The following is a 20,394-nucleotide window of genomic DNA, read 5'->3' as shown; positions in this document are numbered from 1 at the left end:
TCTGACTCCAGCTGTTCATAAGCTTAAAAACAATCTTTAAAATTTTAAGTTGCAAGTTGCAGAACTTAAAAACAAATCATTATTTTCTGTATATTCCCCGCATGTGTAATTGCACCATGAGTCTGCCTGGGGCCCACTGAGACCAGAACAGGATGTTGGATCCCCTGACATTGGAGTTACAGAATAGAAAGCTGCCATGAGGGAATTAATCTTGAGTCCTCTAGGAAACACAGGTAGCCAGTGCTCTTAACCACTGGGCTATCTCTCCAGCCCTTACATTGCAAAACATAAACAAGCAAACATTTGAAACCCACAAAGAGGATTTGGTGTTCCTACCTCTGTCTAAGATCTCTCTGATGACAGAGATGTAGTCCTCAGGCTCCTGCTCGGTTGAGATCTCCCATTTGCTTCCGGGGACATTTAGTAACTGATAGAATGGTGCTGAGCTCTCCATCCCACAAAGCAGAGTCACTACACTTTCTGGTGAGTGAAGTACCTTCTCCAGAAACTGACACTTCCTTGGCATCAAGTCTTTAAGTAGGCTATTAGATAATATCAGAAGTTTACATCTGTAGGCATTTAAGTCTAGCAATTCCAGATGTGAAGAAGAGAAACTCCGCAAGGGATATATCAGGATTGCTTCTCTTTCTACGACATGTATAAATATCTCTCTCAGGTACAGGGCCCACTCCTCAGCATCTTCTTCATGTATCAGTAGGATAGCCTTTTCATTTCCTAAAAAAAAAAAAGAGAAAAAATAGCTTCATTTTTCTTATAGTTGAAAGGCTAACATCAAGTTATATTATCTTTGAAACTTAATACACTGCTTAGGAAACGTGCTATTTTGCTTAGAGCAGATACCAGTATTGTAAAATGTTACTATCCTTGTTGTAATCATGCAGACTTAAAAAAAATTAGTGACAGAGAACACAGTCCATGTCTTGCAAGAGCCTTCTCTGAACTCACAGCATGCATGTGACTCCCCAGTAATCGACAGAACCAAAAAGCACTTACATGAAGAAAGTCAACAGTGAAAACCAAAAAGAGGGTGGGTGACCATGTTTCATTACTTAACAAGTCGCGGGCAGCCGAGATGACTTAGTGGGCAGAAGTGCCTGCTGCCCACCCAAGCGCCTCGGATCAGTCCCTGAGCCCCACGTCCTGCAAGGAGAGAACTGACTCCCATAAGTTGTCCTCTGACTTCCACACATTTCCTGTGGCCTGTGCAACACACACACACACACACACACACACTAAAATATATTAAAATTTTAAAATAATAAAAACTATTGAAATAAATTGAATGTACTTGTAGAAAAATACAGAGCTAATGTCTATCTCCCACTCAGAACTAAGATATGTAAGGAAACAGCGCCGACAAAATCTCATGATCCTCAGGCATTTCTTTCCTACCTGGCACCCTATACAGAGCATGTGTGTCAAGGTCCTACAAGGCAGGCTCAAAGCTGAGTCTGGGAAACCAAAGTTCCCACTTCAACCTCTGCACAGCAGGAGAGGGGCGAGCCCTGCAGAAGACATTACAGAGACCACACAAGATCACTGACTGCAAAAGTTCACAAACCACCCTTGCTTTCCCTTTTCCCTCAGCCCATACGAGGCAGACAAGAAGCCAGCCATTTAAAAGCACCAAGTAAGATAAAGAAGAAAACAAAAAGAGAAACTTTCTTGCCCATACTAAAACAGAAAGTCTAACCTTCACTTAGATAAATACGAGCAAAGTAAATATTAGAAGTACCAGTTGTTTGTTTTATGGGATGACACCATGTCAAATCATAATAACAATGATCATCACAATAACAACAATTTAGCATACGGGGACTGGTAAAAAATAGTTAAGGGAGACACTGACAGGCCTCGGAAGCGCAAAGACCACTGTTGAGTGAAATGAGAGTTAGAAGACAATATGACTTAATTTATAAAAAGCACTTGACTACAACAGCCAGGTAAAAATTTAAAGTAATAACTAGATTAGAAATTGGGAACATCTTAATTTCCAACCTGAAACAAAGCCAGATGCTTCATAACTAATGTTTAAAAATAATGAAAAGAGAGCATTGTACAAAAATATGACAAAGTGGATTAAAATAAAAAAGGATTCAACATATGGATGACACACAATCTTTTTTTTTTTTTTTTCAATGCAGTTTATTCAGGAACCTTGAACAATCCTCGGACCCTGAGGAAAGCCAGCCCACAGCTTAAATAGCCTCTGGGTAGCCAACCCAGGCGTGCCACGTGGGTAATGCAGATAGGTCCACATACATGGAAGCAAGCCAGATCCTCAGCCTTAGCCAAATGTGGAGTTGTTCGTGACAGAGAGCACTCACCATCGGGAAGGTGGATGGCGGAAACCAGCTCCATCTTTAAGGCATAGCATTCCGCAGCTCTCTACAGTTCCCCCTTTTTGTTTTAGACGCATCAGGCAAGAGTAGAGGTCTGATCTCTGATATTAGAAATAAATTGGGACTTTGTACAGATGTTCATTTAGGTGTCATCCACCCAAAGAGCATCAGACCTGTCCGATACCTTTTTCTCAGAGGCGGGACCTGGGGCATCAACCCACATGCAATCAGACATGCTCTTCTCTGGGTCCAAAGTGGCTGACCCGGAGTGCAGTGCTTAGCCTCGCATCCTGAGCGTATCATTTTAGCTTTTTATGGTATCCAACCATGCTTGGGGAGAATGTCCTGCTTCAATGGCTGTAAAGGCCTGAATGATCATGGCTGCATCACACTGTTGTGAGACTCTAATCTTGCATATATACCACAGGCAAACCAAGGAGACCAACACCAGAAGGCCTGCTAACGCTCCCATGCCCGCCCATTCCTTCAGATGATTCATGGCTGCAGCAATCCATGTTGATAATCTTGTGGCTAGTCCTGCGTCCACTCTGGTAGAATTTACTGTGACAATGGCCACTCTCAGCTGCTCCATCGTAGTATCTAATTCTCCAGTCCAATTACCTAAAATATAGCTCGACAATTGTTTAGACAGATTTGCAGCACAGGAAAAATTCTCATGTTGTATGCTAGTGACACAAAGTCCAGCATACTTTCATTGACAGCCAGGTTGAGCGATTTGCCATAGGGTATCAATTTGCTCCTGCAAGAGGTCAATCCTCTGATTGACCACCATCAATCTTCCTTTTAGTTGAGCATTAATTCCTTTATGTACAACTAAGGCATGAGCTACATTGGCTAAATGATTATTCAGGGTCTGAGCAGTCTGCCTAGTATGACTCATGGCTAATGCCCTGGTGGTAGCTCCAACAGCCGCCAATGAGATGGTAGTAACAATGGTGGCTGTAGTTCCAAGATCCCTTTTCTGTCTGAAGAGAGTCATAGCGTGATGCCCCTCAACTGAAGAATGGATGCAGAAATTGTGGTACGTTTATACAATGGAATATTACTCAGCAACGAAAAATAAGGAAATCATGAAATTTGCAGGTAAATGGTGGGATCTGGAAAGGATCATCCTGAGTGAGTTGTCCCAGAAGCAAAAAGACACACATGGTATATACTCACTCATATAGACATACAACATAGGACAAACCCACTAAAACCTGTGCATCTAAAGAAACTAAGCAAGAGAGAGGACCCTAACTAAAATGTCCAATCCCCATCCGGAAAGGCAAAGAGGATGGACATCAGAAGAAGAAGAAAACAGGAAACAACCTAGGAACCTACCACAGAGGGCCTCTGAAAGCCTCTGCCCTTCAGACTATCAAAGCAGATGCTGAGCCTGATGGGCAACTGTTGGGCAGGGTGAATGGAATTTTAGGTAAGAACTGGGAAATAGTAAGAGGTGGAGAGGACAGGGTCTCCACAAGGAGAGCAACAGAACAAGAAAATTTGAACACAGGGAACTTCCTAGAGACTCATACTCCAACCAAGGACTATTCATGGAGATAATCCAGAACCCCTGCACAGATGTAGCCCAGGGCAGTTCAGAGTCCAATTGGGTTACATAGTAATGTGAAGAGGGACTGCCTCTGACATAATCTGATTGGCCTGCTCTTTGATCACCTCCCTCTGGGGGGGAGCAGCCTTACCAGGCCATAGTAGAGGACAATACAGCCACTTTTGATGTGAACTGACAGACTAAAATCAGAAAGGAGAGGAGAACCTCCCCTATTAGTGGACTTGGGGAGTGGCATGCAAGCAGAGGGAGGAGGGAGGAGCTTATGGGGGGATGCAGAATGAATAAAGTGTAATTGATGAAAAATTTAAAAAAAGGGAAAAAAATAATTTAAGAACCTTAAATGACTTTCAAAATTGGAGGAAAACATGGAGTTAGTCAATTGGCATGGAGCACATCTCGCCCCTGGGGGCAATGGTCTCCTGAACCTACTCAGACCTCGGACACCACCACTGCTAGTTCTAGAACTGACGCAGGATGTTCCAACGAGGGGTTAAGGCTTCTCATAATATTTCCTATAAGCCCACACCTGTTTGTCTATATCCCCCATTTTTATTCATTATTAACCAGATAGAGCCAAGTAATTGTGGTAATGATACTTGCTTTTTTGCCCAATGCTGGAATGCTAGTAAATTTAGGTATGTCCTGGTTACTTGCATGCCTCACTGGATGCCTTTGCCCATTGATGCCCGACACACAATCTTGAGGCAGAGATGAGAAAGGGTTACACCGAGTCGTTGTAAAGGGGTTTCAGAGACAGCTCCTTTGATACAGTGCCTGCTGTGCAGGCATAACGACCTGATCTCCAAACCGCCACTTTAGAAACGCTTGATATGGCATCTGTAACCCTGGCACTGTAGGCATGGAGATAGGCATATCCCTGGAATTCGTGGAATAGCCAGTCCAGCTGAGCCCATGAGCTTCAGGTTCAATAAGAAACCCTGTAAGGTGGAAAGCTACTGAGAAAAAACATCTTACGTAGACTTTCTCCCTCACACACACACACATGTACGCACACATGAACACACACATGAACAGGTACACGCATCACATATACCACACGTGAATACAAATATAATACTCTGGAGTAGAAGTGGTCCAGCTGCTAAGGGGGAAGGAGTCAAAGGGAGAGGGAGAAGAGGTGGGGAAGGGGGTGAAGGTGGTATATACTTTATAAAAATGTCCGGAGGAAACCCCACTCTTATGTATACTTAATACGTGCTAATAATTGTTGTAAAGGTACTTTAAGATTAAAAATAAGCTATTTTATTTATGTGTGTGTTGTATGTATGTTAATGTGGCACACACATTATATGGCAAGGAGAAGACTGACTGTCAGAAGTCTGACTTATTATATTCTTATTATAATGAATATAAGGTACCAGCTTTATGAGCCAATGGGGCACAACTAGAAAAAAAAGCTTGTAAAGAAAGCAAACACTTATTAAACTGACCTTAGTTTAATGGTTGTTATAAAAATCTCTTTCTATATGAAGAAAGAAAAGGTGAGTCAACCACAAGGAGAAACAGAACATTGGTTTAATTTCTTCAGAGCAATTTCACAGCAGATTGCTGTGAATTATCAGTTAGTTCCCAAAAGGTAAGTTCTTCTAGCATGCTGATTCTATTAGATACTGTGCTGCGCAGCAATGAACAGGAATGAGCTACATGCGGCATAGAGAGATCTAAAGACAGCGCTTAGGGAAGTAAGCAAGAATGCACACAGTACAAGCATCTACTCCATTGGACACTGGTATTTGAGACAAGGGTTGGTGGATCAGGCTGCGGAACGCTGCAGGAGCTCGGGAACTACGCTCTATCTTGATCTGGGTAGGGTTACATAAATATGTACATACAGAGAAATGAGTTCATTTATTTGTATAGCCTTGACTCTAGTGTCTTAAATTCTGGGTCAGAACTCTACGAGGTTTCTGAACCAAAATTCAATTCCACATCACATGCCTCCTGAAACTAAGATATTTCTGGGCACACGTTCCTGTCTGCTCTGTGTGACGTCACTGCAGACTCGGCTCTGTACAGGCACGTTTTACACTGTGCATATTATAACATCAAGCAAAGCAAAGGCTCACTACTTAAAACATTACAGCTCATATTCCAGACTACAATGTGTCGTGAACTGTGCATACAAAGTCATCTGCTCCTAGATAAACAAAGTTCAATTATAGGAATCAGCCTTTTAATATTTAGTACTGCTATTCCTCAAGTGTATACATCAAATTAACACACCTTTGAGGTGTGCTGTGGTAAGATGATTATTCTAAAAATTACTATTTGAGCAGCTGACTTCAATTTCATGAAATGTCTCCTGGTAAATTTTAGCTTGTGACTAGAACAACGTTTCCAATTTTTGAAATTTCTCGTAATATTGTTCTGTCATTTCCCCTCTCTGCTGTTCTCAGCATTGGTGATTATAGAACATCAACAAACTCCAAAAATATTAAGATGCTTTTTGTCCCAAGTATCGAATATTCATCTGATATTTACTTCTTTATATAAAAACAAATATATTATTGGCATGCAGATTTGGTTGTCTGTAATAAATGATAAAAATTATATATATATATATATATACACACACACACACACATATGTATCAAAGAATTTTTTTGAGACAGAATTCTCTGTGTAGCCTTGGCTCTCCTGGATTTATTTGTAGACCAGGCTGGCCTCGAACTCACAGAGATTAGCTTGCCCCTGCCTCCCCAATGCTGGGATTACAGGTGTAAGCCACCATGTCCACCTATCAATGAATCTTTTAAAAATAAATGTCCCTATGATTTATTCGTATTAAATGTTTAAGTTTTATACTGTTTTATATACCTATAAACTGTATAGCTGAGCTGATGGAAAAATCTTAGATAAAAAGTGATCCCAAGCAGAAAAATTTAAGATGACTTATGTTAGAACGCCTACAAACTAAAGTTTAGTAAACATGAAAATTAAAGAAATGTAGCAAAAGAAGTTTGAGAACTCTTTAGGAGTCTCTGATGTTGGTCAAGCTTATAACAGTTGGGTTTGGGGAACAGGATCCACATAGATTAAGATGATTACGTCACTGATATTTAAAAACCTGAGAGTGAATAGTAATCATAAAATCTTGACATACCTAAGGGGATTTTTTTGAAACTTAAAAACAGGTGCATTATAAGATTTTTCACATACAATAAAAAACTATGTAAAATTAATTCCACAAAAGCAAATCAAATCAAAAGTTATAATAGAAAGTGAAATAATTATATGTTGTTTGGGCCAATGGTGTCCATGTAAAAGATCATAATAATGTAAAAATGGATTAGTCACTAATTGCAAGTAGAACTTAAAACTATCCCAGAGAAGAAGCCAGATGTACAAAGTAACACAAATTCATACAGAACACACCAGTAGACACAAGCCAACAAATACTAGCTAACATCAAAAATTCATAAATAACAATTACTATTTATCATAACACAACACATGCAGGCATAATACATGCAATTTAATTTTTTGTATATCTGTCAAAAATACTTCAGATTAAAAATGACTGATAAATAAATAGAATAGATGAGAAAGGGAACAAAGAAGAAACAGCTGAAGGGATTATGGATCTTCAGTTCCTGAGGGAAGGACCTCGGTTAGGAACAAAAAGTGAAAGGCACTCTTGGGCTTCGGTGCGCACAACTTTCCACTGTTTGACATGAAACATAAGGGAAATCAAAATTCAGTGACAGACAAAATCCAGCCCAAATGCAGCAGGACCGAATAAAGGACATCAAACTGTAGAAAATGGGATAAAAGATCAGGGGTGAGGTGAACAGCTGCCAACTGTAGAGCTCAGACCAACCCCGAGGGCATTAGAATTACACCACAAAACATTGTTCAGCATCTGGGAAAGCAGCTCTCTGGTAGAAGGGCAGCCTAGGATAACAAGGTCTGAATTCCATCCAAAGTGCCACAATAAACAAATAAATAAACTGAGAAACTTTAATGAAATAAAGTTAGAATCAACAAACAGAACAATAGCGTTGTCTCTTTATCTATCATTGAAGCTGAGGTGAGTGCTAACTTCATCGTTAATAATACAATTTAGTGACTATAATTTTATCCAAAAATTAATGCTATCTTTAGACTTTTTCAATACTTTGAACATCTTTTGTTCATCATGAAAACTGAACAGGCATTTTCATTTAGGTTTGAGTTGTGCTCTGTCAAGAACCTCTTCGTGCTAATTTTCAAAAGACTGGAGATTAACATTAAGTATCATTTCTTTCTTCCTGATAGATGAAGTCCTGAAGGTCACTTGCTCTTTAATTGTCTCAATTATTATTGGGAATTTCTGTGTCCTCAATACACCACTAAATAGTTAACATCCCCTACTGTCACTCCATGGCTCTCCTGTGATTTCTGTGCAAAGAATTCAGATAAGTCAACAGAGCATAGTTCATTCTTTTTTTTTTTTTTTTTGAAAACTTTTAATTTTTATTTTTTATATTAATTACAGTTTATTCACTTTGTATCCCAGCTGTAACTCCCTCCCCCATTCCCTCCCAATCCTACTTTCCCTCCCTTCCTCATGTCCTCCCTGCCCCTCTCCAAATCCACTGATAGGGGGGTCCTCCTCCCCTTCCATCTGACCCGAGCCTATCATTGAAAACTTTTTTTTTAATTTTTTTTATCAGTTACATTTTATTAACTCTATCCCAGCCGTGTCCTGATCCCTCATTCCCTCCCAGTCCCTCCCTCCCTCCCTCATCTCCACCGTGCCCCTTTCCAAGTCCACTGATACGGGGGACCTCCTCCCCATTCATCTGATCCTGTTTTATCAGGTATCTTCAGGACTGGCTGCAAAGCCCTCCTCTGTGGCCTAACAGGACTGCTCCTCGCTTCGGGGGTGGGGAGACCAAAGAGCCAGTCATTGAGTTCCTGTTAAAAATAGTCCTTGTTCCCCTCACTTTGGGAAACCAATTGGTTACTGAGCTACCACAGGCTACATCTGAGTGGAGGTTCTAGGTTATATCCATACATGGTCCTTAGTTGAATGTCAGTCTCAGAAAAGACCCTGTGCCCAGATATATTTGGTCCTTGTATAGTTCATTCTAGATAACACTCTCAAGGGGTGAGACTGGCTGAAGATGTGATTGTTCCAATCTGCAGTTTAGTCAGGCTTTCTTAAATTTTTAGTCTCTAGAACAAGCAGCCATTTCCAAGAAACGTTTTCTTGTCCAGGTGATTAATAGGCCTATTTATTCCCTTAGTATCCCAGCTGTAGCCTCCTCCCTCATCCCCCACCTCCAATCCCACCACCCTCCTTTCCTCATCTCCTCCCATGCCCCTTCCCCAGTCCATTGATAGGGGAGGTCCTCCTCCACTTCCCTCTGACCCTAGCCTATCAGGTCTCATCAGGACTGGCTGCACTGTCTTCCTCTGTGGCCTGGTAAGGCTCCCTCCCTGCTCAGGGGGAGGTGATCAAACAGCCAGCCACAGAGTTCATGTCAGAGACAGCCCCTGTTCCCCTTACTAGGAGGCTGAGCTGCCATGGGCTACCTCTGTGCAGAGGTTCTAGGCCTCTGAAATGAGTCTTACAGGAAGGGGACAGTGGTATAAAGACTCCAGATGAACAGAAATTGTACAAGGTTTATGACTCTTAAATCCAGGTTTAGGCAGTTATTTACTAATGACCTGCAGGCAATGCAGGATGCCTGAATACAGCCAACAATAGGGCCTATTCTTCAGACCAGTAATGTTAGCCTGTTTGTCAGAACATGGTCAAAAGAGTGACTCATGGTGAACAATGCCTTGGGGAACTGTGAGAGAGGTTCCAGGAGAAAAGGCAGAGGGCCTTTTATCTCAAGTGCATTTTGTTCCCTAGATTGTTCTTGAATAGGATTCTGTGCTGCTGGTGTTAAACATTTACATTCCATTTATATTCATATACATTTATAAAACGTGTTTATTCTTGTTGGATGTCGGAGCATAGCTATAGAACCCAACCCAGTGAAAAGCTGTGCTGAGTGCTGTCCTTTTGTCTTGCTTTCATGGTTTCCCATAGATAATCTATAGTTCGTACCAGGCAGTTTTGTTTAAATTCTTTTGTGCTGAGAAAGTTCTGGGAAAGGGCTGCTTTGTTAACATTTACTGTGTGCTTACTGGTACTTATTTACCTGTTTTTCTGAACCCAAATAACCAATAATCCAAGGATCATTGATTTCTTTGCCACATTCTTGTATAAAAGTATGCTGAAAATGAAGTAAAGTTGTCTACAGCATCAGACTATAGTCCACCCATTCTTTAAGGTCTTCAAACACCAGGTCTCATAGACAGGTCTGCATAGGTTGACAAAAGTTGACACTGGTTTTACAGGCTACTGAGGAAGGGGTCCAGCACCAGTTTCCTCCAAATCTGCTGATGTTGAACAAACTCCTGAACCCATCCTTTATCACTTACAAGGTGAGCAAAGATGGTCTTCTTCACTCACTGATGATTGCTCACAGAGGGGAATCTGTCACAGCCACAAAACGACCATGGACCTATGTACTGCCTTTGATTCTTTTAATAGGAAACTGAGTTGAGTCCATAACCAAGTTAATAGAAGTTATATTCATATCTATGACACTTTTGTTCTTTGTCTTGAAGCAAAGGAGTATGTACTTCAGTAATATGTAGGCTGTAAATCCAACAAGAATTATCCCTGAGTTATCCAGAGTACTCTGGAGGCAATGAACTTCATTTTACAGAGTTGAACTAAATCATGTCTAAAATCATTATTCTCTCTTTTTAAGGAGGAATAACATTGTGAAGATCAGCCAACTTTTATAGGTTGGGAAATTAAATAAATAATGAACATAGTTCATAGAAATGCAAATGTCATTCCTGGAAATATATAACATAATCAAAGAACATTACAACTAAAGATGCAATTAAATTCCCAAATAGGTTATTCAAAATAGAAGTCTTCAATCTAGCAATATAAAAGTAATGAAAGCATTGTTCAACAGTGTTGTGTGACTTCCTGGGGAATTATGAACAAATGTATACACAAAGTAAAAGTGGGGTACAGATATAAGACCAAAGTAATAATCCATCCAAGCCTAGTTCAGTGAGCCAATGAGTAATGAATGGCTGCATGGTCACACCAGCATGGATGAGATGTCCCTCACAGGAAAGAATGTGACTCAAGATCAGTTGCTATCATCAAAAGTCCCCATGACAACAACCTCAGAGTAGTTTCACTATAGATTCTTTTCTATAGACAAGCTTCTACTTCTTTATATATGATAGCACCACGCAAATATAAACATGAAAAAGCACATATAAACATGGGAAATGACTAGCAAATCCCAGGTGAACATGCTAAGACCCAACCTCTTTCCCTACTGGGAAGTCATACTGGGCTAATTCGGACCATGTTAGACCTGGTCATCTCTGTCTGCTTGGCTTACTTCTGCCATCGCTGCAGAATCCAGCAATCTCATGGTCAAAGCTGTACTCCAGCATAGATAAAAGCCATGCCACACTCATGCCTAGAGACAGCTTCCTTATCCTAAGAAATTGTTTTTCAAGAACAAATAAGCTGTATTAACTTTTAAAAAAACTTATTATGAAGTGTCTGTCAGATTCAAGAGTGTCTCATTTGTCTTATAAAGTACTATAATGAATTTTTAATTTTGGAAGGAACTTTGTATTAATAATTTATATTAATAATTGTGTTTATACAGAAAAATGTGCATATTATCAAAAGAATGAGGCTAAACATAAATCAAAATTTTCTAGAAGCTCAGTTTTCAAATTGACAGTTTTCTTCTTTTTGAATGAGATCCAGTCTCAACCCAAGATTTCATTATGCATAATGGGAAAACATTGCCAGATTCTAATTTCCATAACTACTTTTCTCACTGGAGAGAGAAAGAGAGAGACAGAGAGAGAAAGACAGACAGATACAGAAAAACAGAGAGAGAGAGAGAGAGAGAGAGAGAGAAGGTCTAGGGATTTTGCTTAGTGACTAAGTGCTTGCTTAGCATGAGCGAGGCCCTGTTACATTCCTGGAAGTTAGAAAATTATAAAATAAAAGTTATAGTCATGAAATTTCATCTTGCTATAATCATGCACATTTATGTAAAACACAGCTCTCATTTCAAAGGGTGTGAGAAGTAGTTTATTCTGAGCCAAATATGAATTACCAGGACCTGTGAACATGGATTCAGGTTGCCTGAATGACATGTTCCAACAAAGAAGCAGTGAATTATAGAACTCTTTATCATCACAGAAGAGAAAGGCAATGACTGAGTCAATCCTCTCAGACAGCTGTAGGCAGTTTATAGGAAGGCAGAGGAGAAGAGTTATGGGTGCAGATATCTGACCACATTTTTAGTTTGGAGATTGATGAACACTAATAATCTACTAAGAATGTGTTCAAGAGGTTTTCCTGATAGCCAAAAGGATGTTGCTTATATATAAAAGTGGGCTATGTGGTCAGAGAGATGGTCCATGTTTAGAGGCACTTGAATGCACTGAGGACCAGAGCTCTCTCTTGGAGTTCTACGAGGTGTCAGGAAAAACTAACACCTAAACGTTGTTCTCTGATCCATGCACACACACACATAAATGAACACACACAAACACACACACTACACACACATTATAAATCCACCACACACACACACAAGGATATCATGCACAGACCGCACACACACACACACACACACACACACACACACACACACACACACACACTTTTTAAAAAGTAGTGGACAATAGATGGCTCTAAAGGAGACTAATGATAATTGTATCTCTAAATCTATAGCATTCCAGCTTTCTACAATCAAAAAGTCCTTAATCAGCCTTGGTAGAACACGGGTGTGGGTTTTTGTTGTTGTTGTTGTTGTTCTGTTTTTCTGGGAAGTTCAGTACATGTGCACGTACCTTTATTTCAATCATTCAGTAAATAGAGTTGACTCAGTTTTATATTGCAGCTCTGTAGTGATAGTTTGAGCACAACAGGAGACTAAAACTAGGATTTTCTAAAGGTATTACAATGGTGAAATGCTAGCTCATATTTCTCCTCCCAGAATGTCGGTTTCTAGCGCTTATTCACAGGTAAATTTCCACATGCCTGTACAGTCAACAACACAGACACATCCCCCACATCTCCCTGGACCACCGGCTACAGATATTAGTTCATTCTTCAGCATATCACCTCTTCCTTCTGCATGTGAAGCTCCGGGACTTTTCTCTGAGGCTGCACACCTGTTTGCACGGACCCTCTTCTACAGAAAATTACCTGATACTCAGAAACTGCTCCTGGCTCTCAACTATGTGAGAGCCTAAAAAGTATGAATGGTATGATTTCTTAAGGTCTATTAAAATGAAAAGGGTAATGTATAAACCTGAATATCCGATTATATCAATATGGTTATGCTGATACAGTATTCAAGAGCTAATTGTTATTTCAAGGACACAGATGGCATCAACAGCCCCATAGCACCACTGAATCCAAAAGGCCAGAAGTTTCCTGTGGTGGCAAGCAGAGTAATCAGCAGGCAGGCTTCCTCGAAAGGGTCAGATGGTAAATATGTGGGGCTTTGTGGATCACATAGGGCCTCTTCTTCCTTTTCCCATTTGTTTATTTTGCTCTCCTTCCTTTAACACTTTAAAAGTTTCAAAAGAATTCTTAGCTCACATGGAAAGCACAAACTAGACACTAGTTGATTGCTATCTTTGCTTGCAGTTAGCTAACCTCTTTTCTAGAATGTTCTCACTTTTTTCACAAATCATTAAAATGCCCATTTATGAAAGTTCTATTTTTTTTTTTTAACCTGGAAACTGCCCAGATGTCCCTCAATGGAAGAACTGATACAGAAATTGTGGTACATTTACACAATGGAATACTACTCAGCAATTAAAAACAAGGAAATCATGAAATTTGCAGGCAAATGGTGAGATCTAGAAAAGATCATCCTGAGTGAGGTATCCCAGAAGCAGAAAGACACCCACATGGTATATACTCACTTATAAGTGGATATTAGCCATATAATATAGAATAATCATACTAAAATCTGTACACCTAAAGAAGCTAAGCAAGAAGGAGGACCCTGGATAAGATGATCAAGCCTCACTCAGAAAGACAAATGGGATAGACATTGGAAGAAGGAGAAAATATGAAACAGGACAGGAGCCTACCACAGAGGGCCTCTGAAAGATACCCTGCTGGGTACCAAGCTGAGACTCATAGCCAAACTTTGGGCAGAGTGCAGGGAATCTTATGAAAGAAGGGGGAGATAGTAAGACCTGGAGAGGACAGCAGCTCTACAAGGAGAGCAACCGAAACAAAAAATCTGAGCACAGGGGTCTTTTCTGAGACTGATACTCCAAACATAGACCATGCATGGAGATAAGCTAGAACTCCTGCTCAGATGTAGCCCATGGCAGCTCAGTATCCAAGTGGGTTCTCTAGTAATGGAAACAGGGACTGTCTGTAACATGAACTCAGTGACTGGCTTTTTTATCACCTCCCCTTGAGGGGGGAGCAGCATTGTCCGGCCAGGAGGACAATGTAGCCTGTCCTGATGAGACCTGATAAGCTAGGGTCAGATGGAAGGGGAGGAGGACCTCCCCTATCAGTGGACTTGGAGAGGGGCAACGGAGGAGATAAGGGAGGGAGAGTGAGATTGGGAGGGAATGAAGGAGGGGGCTACAACTGGGATACAAGGTAAATAAACTGTAATCAATATAAAAATAAATATTTAATAAAAAATGAAACACAAATACAAAGACTATGATTGTATCCTTGTATTGAATTTTTTTTGAGTAGGGAATAAGGGAGTCTAGATTTGTAGAGAACAAATGGCACCATTAATAAGTAGAGACTAAACATCAAAATTTCTTACCCCCAATAATTATTGTGGTAATTTTGATGATATATAAAAATAAAAAAAATGTGTATGCCCATAAAGTTTCTATTTCATCTTTATAAATGAAACAATTCTATATTTGAGTATTGAAAAAAATTATTAGAATTATTGAATGGAATTTTAGAGACTCTTCCAGAAGAACAGCAGGTACCATTAACCAGTGAGTCACCCCTCCAAACTTCAGAGATTCTTAGAGCAATGCATAGACTCAGAGGCCATTGGCTGATGAAGGTCCCGCCCCTTTGGCAAAGCACCATTCTATCCATGGATCTCTTGAACATCCACAAAGCCTTCCCACAGTGACTGGCATCTATGAAAGAAGAATACCCTCAACCAAAGTCCCATAAATATTTTCTAGTAATAGTTACTCAGTGATTTCAACCAACACACATTCCTAAAATGTGCGCAAAATATCACAATAGTAGGAATGAGAATGTTCGGAGTCCATGTTAATGATAAATGACATCTTCCCTCATGGCTATCCACTATCTACTAATGGCTCCATTGGGGCCAATGGAGATGTCCTATGAGCATTTTAATTTAATTTTTTTATTATTCTAGTGATAGAACTTAGGACCTCATTCATGGTAGGCAACAAATACACTCAAAAAATTATGTTTTATAATGTCAATAAACTAAAATAAGTTTTCAGTACCCAGGCAGCAAAACCAGTTACTTCTCACTGACTTACCTAATAAGTGTGTTTGCTGTCATAGTGAAATCTGTAGAAATACTGACCCCATTTCTGTATTATAATACACATTTCAGATAAGATACAAACATATAATTGATGAAATTAAGTATATGCAAGCCTAATACTAGAGGCAGCTCCCTTTAAGATACTATGACATATTTGTGCCCCGAGATGAAAGGTAAACCATGCTGAAATGCGTAGTTCCTCCATATCAGCAAGCAGTCGAGAAGCCAGAAGTGTGGTGTCTACACTGGTGTTCTGAAAGACAATATGGCAGGTGGCCACAGGATACAAACCAGTTGTGAATAAGCCTGATAGTCACAATAGTTCTGCTACATATTCAGACCATAGTACAGACTACCCCATCACCGGAGAATGTGGGATTTTTACTTACAACAATTCTTCATGAAGTTTTCAGCAAAGTTTGCCAGGAGTTCTACAACAGTTATTCCTCAGATCCTGAAGTGACACTTGCTCTTTTTCTTGAAAACTAACTTACGAGCTCCTATTGTCCTCAAAGAGGTAAATTTATACCTGCAGGACTTATGTAGTCTAATTTGTCACTGGAGCACTAAATTATTGATTTAGTTCTGAACAATTATATTCTATTAAAAAGTAGAATATAGACTGGGTGAAATTTTGATGGGAAAAGTTAGTACCATCAATGTGTAATTCACATTCTCATGACATTGACTGCTTCTGAACCATTCCTCAGTGTACATCTTTAGCCTCACCTGGTGGAGGGGGGTATTATGTAACCCATAGGAATGGGAAAAGAGGGAGATGCTTGGCATTAGTTTCTGGAGAAAGATGAAAAGGTGAATGTCCCCCACATTATATACCTACACCCATAATGCCTCTGAAAGAGAATGGTGGCAGGAAAATAGTTTAGTTAACAGCATTTTATACATGTTGATCTGGTCATTCTCTTTGCTTTGAAGAAAATGTGGTCTGGCTTGAGCTATGGATCTACACTGAGCAAAAGAGGAGAAAGAGTGGAAAGGAGTATACCTATTTAATTTCAGAATTAAATCCCCAAATGAGGTTACTAAATAAGAAACACACTGAGAAACATGAGCCTTAGCATTACATTCTTCCATATAATGACTTTCTTACGTCCTTTGTGATTTATATAAAGGCAAATTTGATATGAACTCATGTTTTCTAGTTTTCTTTGTGAGTAACTGGACCTGCATAAGCCTGTGACCACATTGTTGAGCAGCAAAGGTGTACTGAAAATGTTCGTGTCACAGTGGAGGCTGCAACAGGATCAAAGTTACATAGGTTTTATATTATTCTAAGAAAATTCCTCTCAAATTCTTTGGCCTGTGGCAAAGTCCATTTCATAAACACAAAATTCATTTTAAGAAAAAAAAAAACATAATTCCACAGAATTTAGGGTTGATGTTCTCAAAACAGTTAACAGAAATACTAGCAAGACTAAACTTATGTGACTACTAGTTTGTAAACATACAGATTAGCAAAATCCTCTTCATAGGTGCACAGTAGAGTTGATTTGTAATACTTCAATATATTTGACTATAAAACAAAGTCTGACAAAAAATTAATATAAAGTATAAGGTTTTTAAAAAAATGTCATCTCTAGGGGTTTCTCATACAACCCTTAACAAGTAACTGTAGAATAAAGTATATTTAAATTCTATTAACTTTTAAGTATCCATATTATCCTACAATATACCTTTATTAAGTCTGAATTTAAATTCAGAGAATTGAATTCTCTTTAAATATTTTAGTAGATATTGACTTGTATAAATGAAAAAATAAAGAAATCACATCTTGAAATGCCAACCGGAGAGTCTGACCAATGACAAATGTAAGTCTAGTATCTTGGCCTCACACTGATGCATGTTAAGGATCCGTATCATCCTTATAATTTTATTTTGTAGTATGGACAAATTACTGTTCAAAATTATTTATGTTTCATTTTATTGTGTTAATAAAGCTGCAGAAAATATATCATGATTTGGCTACAAAATAAGCTTCTAAACAGAATCCCACTTCCTACTGTAATTGTCTCATATTCTAGAGCAGGTGTGGACATCCGTTCACAATAGCCGTTGGCCTATTATCTAAAGTCCCTGTGCTGGAAAGGAATGTGTGTCTAATTACGAGGCCTCTTGTCATAGGTTCTATTTTCTTAAAACATAGATGTTAATCAATGTATATTTGCTTTCCCTCTCCACCTTATTATTTTGTCTTATTTCTTAGTGTTGCTAATTAACTCAGTATATTTATGTTGCATCTTAGCCTTGTCACCAGTACAATCACCTGAGTTCTTTCAGGTGATTAACATTTTATTGTAAATGAGCCACATTTCAAAATAACTACATTGAAATCCATTTGATGATAATAACAAGTACCAAGCACTTCTAAATGAACAAACACTATGGTATGCGTTTAGAGCATTCATGGTTTGTTTTTTTTAAAGTATTTTATCGCAAACACAATTTTTAACTTGAAAATACATAAGCCAAAATGCTTAGGAAACATACCCAAATCCATACCAAGAACAAATCTTTTAGCTTACATACTCTAACGTAAAACAGTGGTTCAACTATCCAACCACAGTACAAGCAACGTTCATACAAACTAAAAGAAAACTTCAGTCCCTTCCTTGGCTTCCCAGCAGACAGCAGTGAAGAATAATTTGCTGAGACTGAAAAACAACAAATTGGGCATCCAGGTAATTCCATGTTGACTGTGTTATTTCTGAGCAAGAGAAAACTGTTGGCGGTCTCTTGTTTTACATTTTCTCTTCATCCCCAATTTGTTCTATTTTTTTTTCCAAAGCACAAGGTGATGAAAGTAATGGAAAACGAGTATAGGGAATGAGGGAAAGAGAGAGATTGAGGAAAGAGCGAGCTAACCATCACTTCAGAACAATGATCAAATCATTTTTCTTCCTGAAATCCTTTCATAAACTTGGTATATTTAGCATGTAAAGGAATGTTTGTAAACTAAGCTTTCGCTGCCAACATGTAATCACCTCCATGACCTGAAACTCCCCAATGACCTTGAAATTATATAAGCAAACCTTTGATTACTGCTTTGATAGAGATATCTTCCAAAAGTTTTGCTAAGTGCGAAATTGGATGTGTCGTATTATCAATACATTACTGATCAAGAATAAACCTTTCCCAAACCTTTTGCAAAAATGTAGTCCCCAATTACGTAAAGAGATTTAAGAGGGTGGTGGAGACTGCTTTGCAAAGTTACAGACTAGAAAGCGAGTACACACAGAAGCAAAGTATGAGTGAACATCCATGCTTTTAATGCACGCAAACCCAGCAACTGAGACCCGCCCCAGCGTCTGCAAACCCGTCATCATTTTTAACTAGAAGGGACATGGCAAACTGGCAAAGCGTGTCTCCTCTCACCCACAGAATTTCCCTACCACCCGCCTGGGGCTCCTGTTCGGAGTAAACAAGACTTCAGGGCAGCAACTGACCGAAACACTAGGAAACTCTAGAAAATCCTTTCATCCGGGGACAGCAGTTGACGGCAACCGCTTCCATGCCGCTTTGAGTCCATTCTCTTCTATCCAAATAGGCAAGGTCCTCTTGTTTCAGACACACCTTTGAAAGCTGCCTAAGAACTGAATTTTCCAGAATTAAGATCCAGGAAAGAATGAAAGCAAGCAATGGGGTAATTCTAAGTCCACTCAGGTAGAAGAGGAACTATAGATATTTTAATATAATATTCCTCGTAGTGTAGAGGATGATTTTAGCCATAGTTCTTAATTTTTTATTTTTTAATTTTTTTAAAGTTGTTTACAGAAGAGAAGAAAAAAGGTCTTTCCTATGTGAAAGGTGAAATCTAGATAGCTTATATTATTAGAAGATTCAACATATGTTTTTTTTATTCAAGTCATCTAATGCAATTATTATTCACACTCTACCTTATTTCACTAATGTGATTTTGTCAAAGGAGGGCTAAGAATGCAGAGGATGTCATGTTTGAAACTATGCACTTAAAATCTAGATCTGAATTCTCATGTAAACAGTGTGTATTTATGGTATTTGTCAAAGGTAGGATAGGTGGAGAATGATAGGAAGAGATTTTCGGGTATAGTCAATACATGATTAAGTGAAAATAAACTGTAAATATATTATCTCAGACTAACGTGTGAAGATCTGCTTTTATTACTACAAATACCCATACTCCATGCATCACACAGAATTAAAATAAATACATGGCAACTAACCAGGTCACAATCCACAGTTTAAAACCTAAAGTTTTGGGTATTTCTTAGTATTTTAATATTAGTGACTATTGAATACTAAACTCTCCAGTACTAAAATGACGACGCACTGGAAAGTCCTGATTGGCCTGTTTGCATTAATATATGAATTTGCATGTTTATAATATAGTGGGATCTATGTATACTTTTTATTAAAAACCAAAGTAGACTTCCAGACGAAGAAATATTTTACAACAGGAAGAACCAGAAATAAACATTACAAATATTCATAATTTTCTTCTTTCTATTTTAATAGAAGAAAAGATATGTAAGATACATATAGGATAAGATACATAAGATAAGACATATTTGATACTGTCCAGCAACAATGATAGCATTCTCTCATTCGGGACATCGCTGCATTAAGAACACATGAAAACAAATGCTTTCAGTTTCTTCTTTGCATGCTCACTGTGCTTGTGAAATAGGCGCACTATGAAGCCCAAGCCAGTTGGGGAGATAGCAATGTTCCTGTCTCCACAAACCCTAAATTCTGGGATTAGCGGTGTGTGCCACCAAGCCAGTATTAAATTTATTCTTAAATGATTTTAATAATCCACTTTAGTTATTAAATATTATTGCCTATTTAATTA

General features: G+C 38.9%; 1 protein-coding gene across 3 annotated transcripts in view; it reads right to left on the bottom strand.

The window, feature by feature from the left end:
• The window catches only part of Bank1 (B cell scaffold protein with ankyrin repeats 1), a 274,453-nt gene that overhangs the window by 236,272 nt on the left and 17,787 nt on the right, over positions 1-20,394 (bottom strand). For all 3 annotated transcript variants that reach the window (XM_060392659.1, XM_060392660.1, XM_021656994.2), the window contains exon 2: positions 337-735. In XM_060392659.1, the coding sequence (XP_060248642.1) occupies positions 337-735 (399 nt within the window). The remainder of the gene's footprint in view (positions 1-336; positions 736-20,394) is intronic.

Source organism: Meriones unguiculatus, chromosome 10 (genome assembly GCF_030254825.1).
Source record: "Meriones unguiculatus strain TT.TT164.6M chromosome 10, Bangor_MerUng_6.1, whole genome shotgun sequence".
NCBI lineage: Eukaryota > Metazoa > Chordata > Mammalia > Rodentia > Muridae > Meriones > Meriones unguiculatus.
This window is presented reverse-complemented; position numbering and strand designations above follow the sequence as displayed.